The sequence below is a fragment of the Oxyura jamaicensis genome, chromosome 3, assembly GCF_011077185.1.
Source record: "Oxyura jamaicensis isolate SHBP4307 breed ruddy duck chromosome 3, BPBGC_Ojam_1.0, whole genome shotgun sequence".
Lineage (NCBI taxonomy): Eukaryota > Metazoa > Chordata > Aves > Anseriformes > Anatidae > Oxyura > Oxyura jamaicensis.
In genome coordinates, this window is record NC_048895.1 from 88,221,272 (window position 1) to 88,236,919 (window position 15,648).

The 15,648-nt window shown below is 36.1% G+C and overlaps 1 protein-coding gene across 9 annotated transcripts in view; it reads right to left on the bottom strand.

Annotated features, from left to right (window-relative positions):
* COL19A1 (collagen type XIX alpha 1 chain) overlaps window positions 1-15,648 on the bottom strand; it is a 219,392-nt gene that overhangs the window by 89,327 nt on the left and 114,417 nt on the right. For all 9 annotated transcript variants that reach the window (XR_004749526.1, XM_035322084.1, XM_035322088.1 and 6 more), the window contains 2 exons: window positions 9,251-9,304; window positions 8,464-8,499 (listed from right to left, as the gene is read on the bottom strand). Coding sequence is in view for 8 of the 9 variants with exons in the window: in XM_035322084.1 (XP_035177975.1) it covers window positions 8,464-8,499; window positions 9,251-9,304 (90 nt within the window). In the remaining variant the exon portion in view is untranslated. The remainder of the gene's footprint in view (window positions 1-8,463; window positions 8,500-9,250; window positions 9,305-15,648) is intronic.

A 15,648-nucleotide genomic window follows, 5' to 3' on the forward strand; every position in this document is an offset into this window, starting at 1 on the left:
AAAACATGTTAAAATGCTTGTTACATCAAGACAAATATCTACAGAGACATGGTGGAGACTTGTTTTGTGAATTTAATAGCTCAGAATAACTGCCTAACCAAAGAACACATTCTGAACAAAAGCAAAATGTTTTATGTGACCTCTTGGTGAATTAAAAATCAAAACAAGATAGACCAGCTGAAGTGGAAGACTGAAATTACTTAAAGTTGTTATTTGTATTACTTCCTCCGGAAGCTTACCTCTGATGCCAAAAGCATGTTTAAAACAATATTTTACAGGTCAGTGTATTTTTAGTATTCTGAAAGTTGCTTCAAAATATAGCTGATTGTTTTTGAAGCAGGCTAGATAGATGCCTTATGCACTCCTAAGTTGTGCTGCTGAAGTAGATTCTGAGCATAGAAGACTTTCCTTCTCTACACAAATTAGAGATATTATACAAACTCTAACAATAAGAAGAAAGGTCTAATTAAGGCAAACACACACAAAGTACACCTTTACAGACTGTTTTCTGTATTCTACACATAATTCTCACACAATTTTGTGCCTTGCAAATTCCAGTATATAAATGACCTCATTTTTATGGAATAAATGCTGCTTGACAGGGAGAAAGTGCATGAGACAAGTCAAGCAAAGACACAGATAAAGCTTGTAGGTATATAGAAGCAACACGTGGTAATGTAAGAACAGGTCATTTCTTTGCCATTTCATTATGTGCTTTTATAATCATAAAACTTGCTACTTTAAAAAGATTCAGCTATAAAAGGATATAGTTGGTATAGTTCCACTGAAAAAAAAAACAACAGTAGGATTTTTATTTTTAATTTTTACAAGCAAATCGGTAGGCAATTCCCACCACAGAGACTTGACCTAGTTCTTCAAGACACAGTTCTCACTAGGATAAAGAAAAAACATCACACTGACGGATTTAGGTTTATGATGATCCCTCTGCGAAGTCCACAAATAGAGCAGTATAAAATTGCACATATCAATAGTAGAGTAAAAAGTGATTTGATTCCTGAAGTAACAGAACATGTGATCATGGTAACCTGCTGCAGCCTGATAGAACCAACGGGCATTCCCCACCTGTCCAAATACTGCTTTTCTGATGGATGGTACTGCTGCTGCTGCAGTTGTGCAAGAATGCCCCAACTATGCAGAAAAAATAGACGAGACACATCCAGATACCAGTCAATTAAATCTTAAAGTCATCTTCTGATCTGGATGTGTTACCAGACAACAGATTTACTCTGCAGATCATGATTTTAACTGTGATCCTTTAAACTGTTTTGAGAGTATTTTCCTCTTTGGCTTGTTTCTATTGCATGTTGTGGGGAAACCAGTGCCTTCCTCCCTTGTAAGATTGGGCTATTGCCATCAGCAATATTTGTATATATCGTCTACATTTCCAAATGTGACCTTCCTTTACATCCTTACTGAATTAACTTGTGTTGGCAAGCTGAAATATTTTGACCCTGTTTTTGGCCTGTTACTGCTACTGCAATAATTACTGTTTTGGTCTTGAGTTTGACATGGAATCGACCTCAGTTGTTTTTTTTTTTTTTGCTTTTTTGCTTTCAGACTGCTACAAACCTACTTATTTCTGTGGAAAAGGAGACAGCATTTAGCAGTAAACATTTCAGACTGCAAGAAAACATGATCAGATACTTTTTTTTTTTTTTTAATGATAATTTATTACTGATGCAAACAGAAAATATATTCTCACTGATCTCATTATTCTTAGCTTTTGGTCATTTCTGTAGTTCTCTCTAGTAACTTCACCTGAAATTCATTTTGCTTCAGAGACAATAATTTCAACGGAAAATTGGAAGACTAATTTCACAGAAGTTCACAGTTTACGAACCTAGTACTTTTAATAAACCTGGGTTTATCTGCTAAGCAAAAAAAAAAAAAATCACTTAAATTCCTGAGGAGTAATTTGAAAAGATTCTTTACACTGATGTCTGCTGTGAATAGAAAAGCATGTGGGACTATTCTCTAATCATTCCTCTAATGAAGGACATATAGATTCTATTCATGCCAATTTAGGAGACTGTGAATTTTTGAAAAACATAAATCTTCTGTGAGGCCAAGACATGAATTTTCACTTGTGCCTTCAGTATCAGTATTACTGCACACAGAAGACTGACTGAAATTGCTAAAACATCTTGTTTCACTAAATAGGGTAATCAATAGGATCTGCTTCCATACTTAAAAAGCATTTCACAAAAAAAAAGAATATTTGTAAGTTATACTGTGAGAGTTAAAGATCATTGTATCTAATGCAAAAGAACTGAACTGTTTGGTATTTTTATGAAGCTAATACACCCCCAGTAAAAAGCTCAAGTAGTTAAAATTCAGATTTCTCATAGAGGGCTATATATGAAAATAAGATAATTAGAATGAAAATAAAATTTTCTGTCTATACTTTATTTAGTTACCTAGTATTGCTCTCCTTTAGTTCCTGTCATTATGTTAAAAGAATGAGAGGATAACATTAGTTGAGACACTAATGGTAGGTGTGGGTGGGGGTGTCTGTCCCTTCTTCAGCAACACAAGTTATCCCCAGATATCTTATTTTTCAGTGTGAGACACAAATTTCTTGCAGGAGTCAAGGTAAGTAAAATTTTGCACATGATTTTTCAGGAAGAATCATCTGAAACGCTGCTGTTGATTACAACAGCAACAATGTGGGGATACAGTATGTTACTTCTTCAGAGGTCCATATAAAAGCCAAAAAACTTACACTATAATTGAATATGTGAAGGTATTTCCTAGGAAATACTGGAGAGCATGAATTACAATTTGAGCTTTACACAAATAATGAGAGAAGCTATGAGAGGAAAGCTGAGTAACCCCTTGCTGATGTTTGTTTACTGAGGGAACGGCCAAAAGTGACCGCAGAACTTGCCTGGGCCTGGACCTACAGCTTCCCCCTGCAGACAGCTCACGCTGCACTTGTGCCTCAGCTCCCTTTGGCCCGATTTAACCAGCCCCGGGAGACAACATTCCAACTATCTGTTTAGTAAGCAAGTCTTGGGTACTGCTGTCTGTGGCCGACTTAAGCCTTGGCTTCTGCGTAAACACTTGGTGCCATCTGGATGACTATTTTATAACTCCTGAAAGGGATAGGTTCACAGGAACGTACAGACGGACACTCGTTTTCCTCAGGAACTAAAAGCAGCATATCGAGTGTCAAGAGGAATAGTTATCATATATTTTACAAGAGATTGCTGTGCTACCTTCCCTCACCTGTCACTCTTCTGACACGCCACGCACAGGCTTAAGCTGTGGATACCAGAGAGAGAGGGAGCTGCTTAGCCAGCTGTGTCACTTCAGAAAACAGTCACTAGCTTCTCAAACCAAATGTCACTTTTTGACAAAACTGCCCAGCAGAACGGTATAATCTCTGCTGCTTATTCTTTGAAGGCTCCTCAATTACGATACAATTTATCAGGGAACTTACACTTTTAAAGACTAACCATATTACTGCATAAAGCAGGTATAATTAGGGAGAAAAATTCAAAATATATTCCTAACTTGCACTATAAGAAATTTGAAAAATACCAAAGAAAAGAGATCTAGTACTTATACAGCACTTCAGAAAGTTAAAATAACTTTCTGAAGAGAAATTAAAGACAGCAGAAATAAAGGATGAGAATCAATCATGACTTTGGACTACTCCTATAAAATTGCTACCAGAACTGAGGAGAGAAATACGTGTATCTCAACTCATAGTGTTAATTGACTCCATGGAAATATATAAAAACCTTAAAGCTGCATTAAATATACCTACGTATGCACATATATGTCAAATTTAGTGCCACTAAAATTAATTTGTAAGAATAATGCATGAATCAAATACTCAAAACTTCCTGTAATTACTAATTTCAGTACAGTAGGATTCTACATAAAGCCTTTTTTTTTTTTTTTTTAATCTATTTCTTTTTGCAGCTGAGCGTATTTTGCACTACAATGCCATTTCTTTTTTTTTTTTTCCCTCTAACTAATCATGCAAGAATGATGATATTGTATTAACAGGAATTTCCGTATTTGCCTTAAAAAAACATACTGAAACACATGGGCTGTGATTCTAATCCCAACTCTATTAACTACAGAAACAGCCAGGCATATACTTAAATTCTTTCTGAACTCCCTGCTATTACTGTAAGACATTTTGTTAAGTGTGCATGCTTTAGCATTTTGGTAGAGATTTATCGTTAAATGACATTAAACAAGATAACTCATCTCTAAGTGCTTTGTTCAAAGCAATGCACTTTCTGATATATGAAATTTCAAACCGATAAAAAAAAAAAAAGCTTCTTAAAAACCCACATTATTGTTTTCCCTCTTTCACAGTTTAGCATATGCTCATTTGCCTAATAGGTTGTTACAGTTGTTGGGTATTTATGAATTCTGCCGTATGTGCTATACCTATCTATTAAAACACCAACAGATTTTTCCTCCAAAGACAAATAACTTAATTCCATCCTGTATATTTTCATGCTGGTGGGCAGAGAGATCTCACTGTGCTTCGGAACAGTACATGATTTAGTACTCAGGAATTCCTGAGCCCCTTGAGATAACGGATCACTCACACCCTTTAGACTTTCACAGTTCCTAGTATTTATGGCTACTTGTTTCTGCAGATTACCTACAAACAACTGGGCATGGATTAAAGATGACTAAGCAGTCTGGGAATCACTGCAGCGAAGCAGCCTCAGCCTTTTGTCAGGTTCGGGCTCTCCATGACGGAGACAGGACTGTGGCACGGGCCTGTGTGTAAGGAGAATGCTCTGGCCCTGCACAGCTCTGCAGATGCTCTAGTTCATCCCGAGACCATCATGAATAGCAGAGCTTCTCTAGCTTATTCCACCGCTGGGTAATTTCTGTGGAAATGGATATGAATGGAAGAGCCTCACAGGGCAGCAGAGCTCTGTAACACCATAATTTCCCACTTGTATAAATGTGGCCTTTGTGCTGAGGTGGAAGATCAATGATCCAGGCCCAGCCTTCCAGCTTGACCAAACCATTTCTTTTTGAATATTTCCCCCTCCATGTCCAAATGCATTTTGGACTTAGCTCTAACAATGTTAGTGCATCATTATTATCACCTCTCTTCCTTCCCTGCCCCACAACATAATAATTCATTTTGCATTTTGATAAAAATAAATAAATCATTTTAACATTAGGCAAAACTAAAAATGATGATAATGATATAGAGTATAAATTTACAATATTATGCTTGAGTCTGAAACAAATGGAACATTATAAAACTCTGATTTAAAAAGACTCTTAACTGAAACACTGATGTCACATTTTGGCTGTAACAACATAAATGGTCCTGACAGAGTAAGTTTTCGTTCAGTGACACGTGAACCTTGATATTATCTGACCTATTACTTATTCACAGCCAGACAAGACATCTCCCTTTCCAGATTATATATTGTAAAAGTCATGACCACACAGAAGTCACACAAATAAAAAAACAACTCTGAAGAATGGATTTTCCCTTAGCCACCACAATTCATGTCATTCATCATCTTTAAGTTCTTGCCAACAGAAACCCATGACTATTTACAATGGCAGAGAGAGAAAGACTTCCTGCTGGGCCATATATTTCCACAGTGTTGTAATCTGTCTTCAAACTGCTCAACTTATTCACACTCAGTCTTGTCTCTTCTATCAGTTGACAGCTACAAAAAATATTTCAGTACTTCAGTTACTAACAACCCTCAAAAGACTTGTGCCTGCTTGTCTTAAAATGTAAATGTTTCCTTTGTATGAAATTAAAATGTTCCCCAAGTATGACGACAACCATCAGTGGCTGTACCAATGCACTGCCATCTTTCTGTGCCTGAATTGACTGACCTGAAACATTGCATAGTATTTTGTAATGGAAGAAATGTAATTCTTTGACAGTCCATTTTATAAAAGGGGATCACCTAATGTACAGAAAGATTGAGTTCAGTCAATTTGAAAGCAGCTTGTGATTTTCAATAACACACTACTAACCTCTGAATGTGACTCTTAGGAAAGCTAAGCGCACACAATTTTAACTGAAGACAACAGAACCATATGAATTTAGAAGTAGTTCATAACATTGACTCTAGGGCAAGAGCTATTCATATGCTGTGGAACTATAGCCTCGGAATTCAGTTTTCATTTCTGCCACTCTTTTGCATCATTATCAATTGTTGTCACTCACATGGGTTGTCCTTACTGAGAGGCCCATTCTCATTTCAGTTTGTGAAAAGAATCACTTGGATCAGACAAAATGTATTACTTTTATAAAGCTTATAAAGCTTTATAAACCTTGGAGAGTTCTAGGGAGCATTTATCTTTAGTACATGCCTGGGGCACAGATCATTGCAAGCAAATTAAAAACGTCTTCTATTCTGTCAATAGCACTATCTAGCCAGAATACAACTAATACATAGGTCATGGAATCTTCAAAATTTTGTCTTCTGCTGCACCGGTATATATCAGATCCTTCCACAGAAACTGTCTTAGATCCATATTCAAGAAATCTTTTCTTGATACTTGAAAGACAACTCATCATTATGTCTAATATCACTTACTCTTTTTTGTAGATAAGTTACAAGAAAGGGAATAACTCAGTAACAGAATTTGCAAAACTTCTGGAGTCTGATACACAGACTTTTTCTATAAAGAAAGAAAAGAAGGTACTTGTCTGCTTTTTTATACCCACTCTGAAAATTGTAGAAACAATAAGAGAAACTAAATGGCTGGATTAATGTTCTGTGTAAGAATCTAGTAAGTGATATTCGATCATTATAATGTGACACTACTTTTTTTCTTTTCAGTCTGTGCTTGTTATGTTTGTCTGGTCATTTGTAAAATACAAAGATTATATAGATGTCAAAACCACAACATGTAAACACCGAAGTTTGAAAGTATTTGAAATTACAAGCTCCAGACTTTTTTTTTGGATAAAGAATGTTTCGTATTGCTGCATAAGTTATCCTCAAATATTATCACCTTATCTCCTTTGAATCATAAAAATTCAAATAATGTACAATTAAGCCATTACTAAAATTATTTTAATTATCAGTAGCAGCATTACTACGTAATGCAAGACATCTCAAGTGTATGATGTGTTTCATGAAAAAAGGAATTATATTTCTCACAGAGTTATATAGCACACATGTTAATTTCCAAGTTTTAACCTATAAACTCTCAGTTTTGTGATTGCAGTAAACTTCTCCCTTTAGTGCTGCAATTGCTTCATTTTGATAAGAAGGTGTTCATAACTTTTTATGTTCATAACTTTAAAAACATGCTTTGAAATTTACATGGATTATATTAGATGAAGAAAAAATCACATTTTTCTTGAACTGATGAAAGCAATTAACTCATTTAATATCACGACTATCTAATTATAGAAGATAAAAATGCATGATCAAAGATTTTGGAATATACTTTGTACCTAAAGGTAAAAATTGTGCTCCTGATTCAAAATCCTTTGTTCTGTATGCAGTAAAAAAATGGAGATTTCACCCCCTCCTCTAGAACAGCATTTGGATACATGAATTTCTGTTGTTATCACTTTATAACCACAAAATCTATGTCAAATGGGGAAAACAGTATTTTAGTGACAACTAATTAAAGGGTCATAGTCTATCTTCAAAAGGGAAGAGACTATGACATTACATCAGTATTTAAAAAAGCATATAGTGACCTAAACCATGTACGTGAAGCAGTCACTAACTGTAGGAGCTTGGTAAGAACATGAACACAGAATGAGTCAACAGGAGCAGCTTTCTGAAGGATTTTTCAGATTGAGGGGCATTACCACGTAGGGGTATCATACTTAAAGGCTACAGTGGAAGTGTATTTTGGAATTGCGCAAGAGTTATTATGGGATGTTTAGTGGAAGAACCAAATCTAGGGAATGTCTGGGTGCGAGTAACTAGGGAAAGACTAGGATGAGGGGCAACTCCTGGGCAGGCTGAGTGTCAGCCCAGCTACTGGAGAGATGGATGCACATTGTGTATTGATTTCCCACAACCAGACCTTCATTGTGATCAACCAAAGAGTAACAGGACAAGACTGCTGGTGCTGTTTGTGGAAGTGCTGAGTGTCCACCTGCCCTGACTTCCACAGCCATACACATGTATACTCATCTCCATCCGTCCCCCAACCCTTAACTTTCTGACAATAAGGTCCTGTACATCAAATTTGAACATTTTTATGCTAGGTATATAATACTGTGTCATATATGTGACACTGAAGTCATAACAAAGTTCTTAATAACACAACCAGACAACAGAATAATTAAAATATCTTTAAAAGTACTAATTACTTTTGCAAGCTTTTACTGAAAAATGCTGTTCACTAAAAATATCAAGTGAATTTACTCTTGCTAGTATTTAGTGGGAAACAAGAAGCTTTAAATATGCTTTTTTTTTTTTTTTTTTTTTTTTTTTTTTTATGTGTACTTACACTTAAAGCCATTGGTCCTGGTGGTCCCACATCTCCCTGGTTAAAACAGGACAGTAAATAAATGAGCAATCTAATTTTAGACCTTTAGGCATTTTAAAGGATATGCACCATAGCTTAAATAAATTCAGTATAGTCATCACACATTCTCTGGTTATGAAAATATATAAGTAAAGTGGTATTTTTTTCAGCAATTGCATAGGTACAGACAATTCTCTATAGGTTAAAAACTAACAAACAAACAAACAAAAAAAACCAACAATGAAACACCAAAGCCAAAAGCAACACCAGATAGACCTCTGCGTAAATTATTCACAGTTTACAAAAAGCAATCCTGCAAACACATTTGCACATGTTAAATTACAAGCTGCCAGTTATATGCATAAGGTGGCCACTGAAGTCAGTTTGACTGCTCCTGTATGTAAAGACATCTGACTGTAAAATGTTCACAGAATTAGCTTTTTGAGGTCTGAACCTCACTGTGAGACCTTCAGGTGCAGTCAAAGGGAGCAAATCAGAGCACTAAGAGAGCAATTCAGAACATGTAATTTAGGTTCCTGCTCTGAATTGCTTTCAAAAAAAAAAAAAGATTCTCCCACTTCTGTAGTGATAAAGAGTGCTTGCCTTCCTTATTTACTTAGTCTGTACATACATTCTTCAATCCTTATGCTATACAAATGGCAGCAGTGCGTGTTTATCATACGTAGTTAAGGCAGTATATTAAATATTGAAGAAATATCATGCACATTCACATATACATACAACTTTACAAGTTAAAAAAAATAAATACCTTTTCTCCTTTGGGACCAGACAAACCAGGACTACCAGGGTCACCTTTGAGTCCCTGGGCAAAATAGAAGAATGCATATTGGTTACCATCCTTGGAAACTGTTTGACAAAATCCTCTATTGCTGTGAATTAGTATATACTAAGCAAATAAGCCTAAAAATATTAGGACATAACAACAACAACAAAAAATAAATTCTTTATTTTCATTATTTTGTGAACAGAGAAATATCTATCAAAGACCACATGCATCTTCAACAGAGAATTAAATATACAAAGCCAAACTCTCTACCTTCACTGTGCCCCTTCATGGCAAATAGCATGTAGAAATGCAAAGTACTTTTGAGGTATCAGTAGGTGCATATCTTGTGCATTCAACAAAGATAAATAAAATGCTAGTCCCACAGCACATTCTCTTCAACTCTGCTAAAATTGGGAATGGTAGAGGTAACTGTGTTTCAGTTAGCAATGCTGAGCTGGTGAACTGCAGCAGGGTTCACCTCAGAGCAACATCCGTATCCTCCAGTGCTCCAGTTTTCACCCTTACTTGAGAAGGGAATTACAGAAATCATCAAGTCCTTTGTACCTCTCTTCCCAGTTCTGCCTTCATCTGGAGAAGCCAAAAACATTACCTCCTCTTATACATTACAAATGCAGTAATTTCACAACATGGCTATTCCACTAAGATGTCCCACCAGAAACACCCCAAAGAGAAAACTCTTATCCCTTCTAATCTCTGCTGTCTTCTCCTTGCTACAAAACAGATGGAAAAGTGAGAGGTTTTGAAATACACCCAGCAATTCAAGCCACTCTGCAATATGGAATAACCTTGCTTCTGATGTTGGAACAACCTAACACAAACTACTTTTTGTTTAAGCCAAGAGCACTGTCTTGTGCCTTCCCTCTGACCAATGTTTTAGAGACATGCCACAGGAGAACACTGATGATGTGAGTCAGAGAAAGCTCTATGAGTTCACAGATTTTATTTAGAAACCAAATGGCAAAAACATGGGCAATGCAGGACCGAATCACAATTAGATAGTTCACAAATAGGCCAACATCATTACTATTGTGGAGGTTAAATGGGTCAAGGATAGAAAGGATTCATCTACATCTGAATAAGGGTTTACTAACTTAAGTTCTTCCCAGCCCCCTTTTTGCCCTTGCAAACTCTGTTCCTCGCTTTGCAGTAATTGGAAAGATAGAGACAACTGGCATGAAAATGATAAGCAACATCTGTGCCTTGGTGGGTACAGAAACATTAAATCAGTGAGTGTTCTAAATACTGCATATTTGTGCAACTCCACTTCCTGCTAAAATTACATTAATTCACCATCTGGAAGGAACATCATTTAGAACTATATGAGCATTTAAGTACCCACTTTGGATTAAATTTGTGGTTGTTGTAAATACCCCTGATTTAGCTTTGATTTGTCCTTTATTAAGCTTGCCAAGTATGTAATAGTTAAATCAGAAGTAGTTTTGCTGTTTGAACTTAAAATGTAATAGGCAGATGGATTCAAAAATGCAGCCAAAAAAAATTATTTTTATGATTTGCATATTTATGACATAGTTTTGATATTATCTCCATTTACTACATTTTACTTTTCACCTGCTTATGAAAGACTGCATAAAACATTCCCTGTTCTGAAAGCCACTTTAGGGGTTTTTCAGGTATGCAAACTGTAGTGAATCAGCAGTGCAACAATAGGCTTGAGCTTAAGGGATAGTTCTAAGGTGGTGTATTTACAGAGGAGAAAAAACAGGGTAAGATAAAAAGAAATCTACAACTCACAGGAGGAGATATATGTGTGTGTGGCTTTACTGAAAAGACAACTGCAGACAAAAGATACTGAACTGAAGCCGTGCACTGTCGAACTAGGAACATCATTTTTTCCTAATTGATGTGTTTATAGCTTTTAATAGTGTTCCTGCAGTGGACCTCAGCAAGGTATGCAGTTTGACAGCTAGTGTAGAGATGATGACCACAGAGGTCAACCTAACATAAGGGGAACAAGGGGACAAGGGGAACCTATATATTTGACAACAAGCTTTACAGTGTTTGAAGTGTGATTTTTGAGTACCTGGGAAGGTTTCCACATAACATATTTATTTTACAATACTTGAATTAGCTTTCCTTTGCAGTTTATACCCACAGAAAAGACATATCAGGATAAAAAAAAAAAAATCCCCCAAAGTTATCCCAGTAGAAGTATTTCCCATTCTTCACCACCTTATATTTCTTTTAAAGATATTATTATCTTAATAAGTTCCAGACATTATGAATGCCTGGAAAAACAGATCTGGTACTATATCATGCCTATTCTTCATTTCAACCACCCTTTTTAAAGCAGCTCCAAGGGTTAGCTGCTGCTGACTGTCTCTGAAATGACATAAGAAATAAGAATTCCTGTGCTATGTAAAATCTGTAGCCACTTCGAGCACAGTACAGTATCCTGTCTCTGGCAGAGACCAGAACAGGATGCTTCAGCAAAGTGGATATGGTTATCTAAACAGATATCATTTGGATGATTTTAGATTAGGCTTTAAATTAGAAAAGCTCATTTTCTACAATATTGTAGGAGAAAGAGGTCGGTTTTGTAAGCCACATACTAATTTCTATTGACCTAAGGAGTCCGTAGTCATATTTGTCAGAAATTCAAGAACTGAGTAAAAATTCCAACAGCTTGCATGACAAAAGGTAAATGAATTGCTGAATTTTATCCTGGTCTAATTCTGGCTTCTTCAGAACAATACAATAATAAACATTTGTGAGTTCATGAACTTATAAAAACTCTTCATGAACAGTTCGCATCTGTTACCTTTCCTCCGCTGTAAGGACTACAGCTTCATCTTTCTACAGGTCAAAATAAACTTATATCAGGGTTCCTCTCTGGATGCCAAAATGTACAGTAAGCATTGGGACATGCTGACTTAATAGTAACAAGATAGCAACATGAAAAATTGCAAAAATGAGAAACATTATCTGTAACAAGACAGGGGTATGAGAATAACTGAATTGCTAACCAAGGGAGAAATTACTGGAGCAAGTATTTCAAAAATACCAGTAAAAGTGTGAAGTCAGCAAAATTGGGGCCAGCAGGGGAAAGAGTAAATTAGGGGCAGACTCTTTGTTTGGAAGGGGATGATGGTGGAATAAATTTAAGGGAGAAGTTATCATATTGGTTGACACTACTTTCGACAAACCTTTAACTAGATTTTTTCACTGATAGTAGCTTACAGGAGACATTTAAAAGCCTACAAACTCAACTGAATTAAGAAGAAAACAAATATAAAACAGCAACTGTGCCTTATAACTGTGAAAAGGATCATGGTTTTGTGAATTCTTCAAATGACAGAATTTTATTAATGGTAGCCCAGCACTACTGGCATAAGAAGCCAACAGTTTTTCTGTTCGAATTTTCCTTTCAGACCAGTGACAATCTCACACAATGCGTGCTGTGCTCTGGAGTTCCATGGAGAAGAGAAAATAACTTTACTTAGTGATTTGATAAATATTTTCCTTACCAAGTCTGAGAACATTTTATTTGTTCGCTAGAAGTGTCAGGTGTAACTGGAGCCAGAAAACTAAACAGTTTTTCAGTTCCTATGGTTTCAGTCATTTGGATAAGATCAGAACCGTCAAAGAATTTGAGAAAAAAGGGAACTGAACATTTTCCTCTAAGCCAAGTGGTCTTGACTGCAATTTTTTTGTGACAACACGATGTTCCACAAACCAGTACTCCTACCATTACTAGCAAAAAGGACAGATGATGAAGAGAACAGAGGATTTCATAGTTTGCTGCTTGTGTTTGGGATTCATATCCCATATGCCTGCAGTACCTGAAAAACTACATGACAAAGGAATTGTAGCCCATAGGAGTGCTGTCTAACCTTCTCATCAAAAAACAGCAAAAACATGAAATATGTATGTATGTTTTGTGAGTACTCCTATATAATCTATGGAGTTATATTTAATGGAAAACATGGCCATGGTTACTTGCACAGGTTGAGGGAAGCATCCTGTAATTTAAAGGAGTCTGGTTCTGTAAATTGGATTTTTGTGCAGACTTGTGTCTGTTGCTCTTAACCTTGACACTGTGATGTTCAGCTGTGTTTGAAAGCCACACTAGGGATTTATAAGGGTTTAATGAGCAGGCACCTCTCTAGCTGAGACCAAATAGCTGGCAATCACTGTGCTAAAAACACCACAGCCCAAATGGAGGGACTGGAATGACAGGCCAGGGCAGTCTGAGGAGGACTTTCAACAATAGACTGACAATAAGCTACTTTGGGAGCAAACCCAGAAGCATGGAGAAACCTAGGGTAAGTAAAGAAAGCTTACTGGGAAACTGTTACAGAGCTGCCAGAGATTTTGAGGCTAAACCATTAACTGTTAACCTCTCACCCTGAGACATACGTTTACCATAATAACAGACATGAATTTGATCAGAGGACTCTGAAAAAATAACAGATTTTTTAACTTTACATGAACTAATCAATAATAAAACTCTGTTTTGTTCATAAATGTTAGGAAAAATTTCAATGTTATGCTAAATGTCCTCTCCAAGTAAAACATGCTTTTTATTCTCTAATGCTTGATGAATTCTGACTGAACCTAGCAGGTTCACATAGACCTGAGAAAACTGTATCATACATCGAAAATTTTCACTCAGAGAAGCCAGTGCTTATACATCGCCACAGATAGGAGATGAAACAGGTAAAATGTACTGGCAGCTGACAACAGGTGCTCTTCACAAAGAAAGTGCTAAGATCAGCTGGACCCCAACTGAGCAGCAGCCACTTCTTGCCTACTAGAGATGCACTTCTTTGTGCAACAAATATTACACAGAATACGAGTCAATGAAAAATGCTGCAAGACTGGCATCATGTTTTGAGGAGAATAGGTTTTCCAGTCTAAAAGAGAACTGTTTGAAAAAGTATTATACATTATTTACAAATGTTTTTATTGCTGGATGCAGAAAACTTCCTTGCACAGGTCCCTGGCCTGCATTAAGTGGTTCAACCTCACACCAGGCTAAAATCTCCTAGCATGACATACTACCTAAAGCACTGGAAATACAGTAAACAACCTAGCCACTAACAGTGTGGAACCAAATTGTTATGGATCAAATCAAAAACCTCCATGGAAAAATAAAACTTGGAAATATTCTCTTTAGTAAGACAACAAAAACACATTTTCTCCACAAAATTGTCTTAAAATCTTAATTAAGGCAACAGCTTCAGAGTCAGCTGTACAACACCAAGCTGTATATGTTGCAATCACATTTCTAATTTAGTGAAATCTTTTCAAAGCTCCAAGTAATATACTATTTTTCAGTTTATACCTCATGTACTTTAAATATTGCCATTGATCTTTTCTTGTTAAGGTCATTCAAAAACTTCAAATTGCTACCCTGCTAGGATTTTCTGGATCCCAAACAATGCCTACTGTCTCCTTATACTTTTGTTCCTAAGGGAATCCTCTGACTCTAGATTTAATTAAGTAACGTTAGCAATGTCACACTTTCAAACAATAGGATTCTCCTTTTACCATCTGAATATTTCCTTCCAATGCTAATACTAAGACAGTTCAAGATTACAGTGACAGAAAACCTATGAGGGTGTGAAGGTAAATGACTGTTACTATCACTCAAGCCACTGGGTCCTTTTGAAAATGTTCATATTTCTGTTCACATTTTCACACAGACATAGAAATATAAAAATCCAATATTCGTATGTTTTACCTTCTTACCACTAAAAACCCGTGATTTTCTCATTGCTCACTGAATTTCACAGGTCAGTCCTTTCACATTAGTATGTAAAGAATAATATTTTAAGTAGAAGAGTTTTTGAAGTCACTTAAGAGTACCAACTTTCCTGATAGGAGAAGGAAAATAATTAGTTAATCTGCCGGTTTAACTGTGTAGGGATTATGCACTAGATTTTCATTTTAGATTTTATTTTATTTTTTTACAGTTTACAAGAAAAACTTCTCTTCCCCTAGCTATGCATGACACATGTTAAGAGATATGACAAAACTTCCTTGGCTTCCTTTTTGCTAAAGGATTTCATTTTTGTTTCCAAAACATTAAGTAGTAGTATCCCATGGCATTCACTTCCTACCTGCACCACTGATCAAGAATATGACATGACTCCAAAAGCAGTCAAAGTTTGAATGGGAAAGACTTTCTTTCAATTCACACTCAAAGGAGTATGAACGTTTCATAGATTTACTCCACGGATAGTATCATGGATATATGTATTGCAATTTTGTCCCTATTCCATACGTAATGTAAGGACGATGGAGTAGTAACTGCATTTATTAGGATTTCTCTCAGACTGTGCATCCATGAACATCCACTTGTTACTGTGATAAAAGTGATGGCATTATTAATGTCA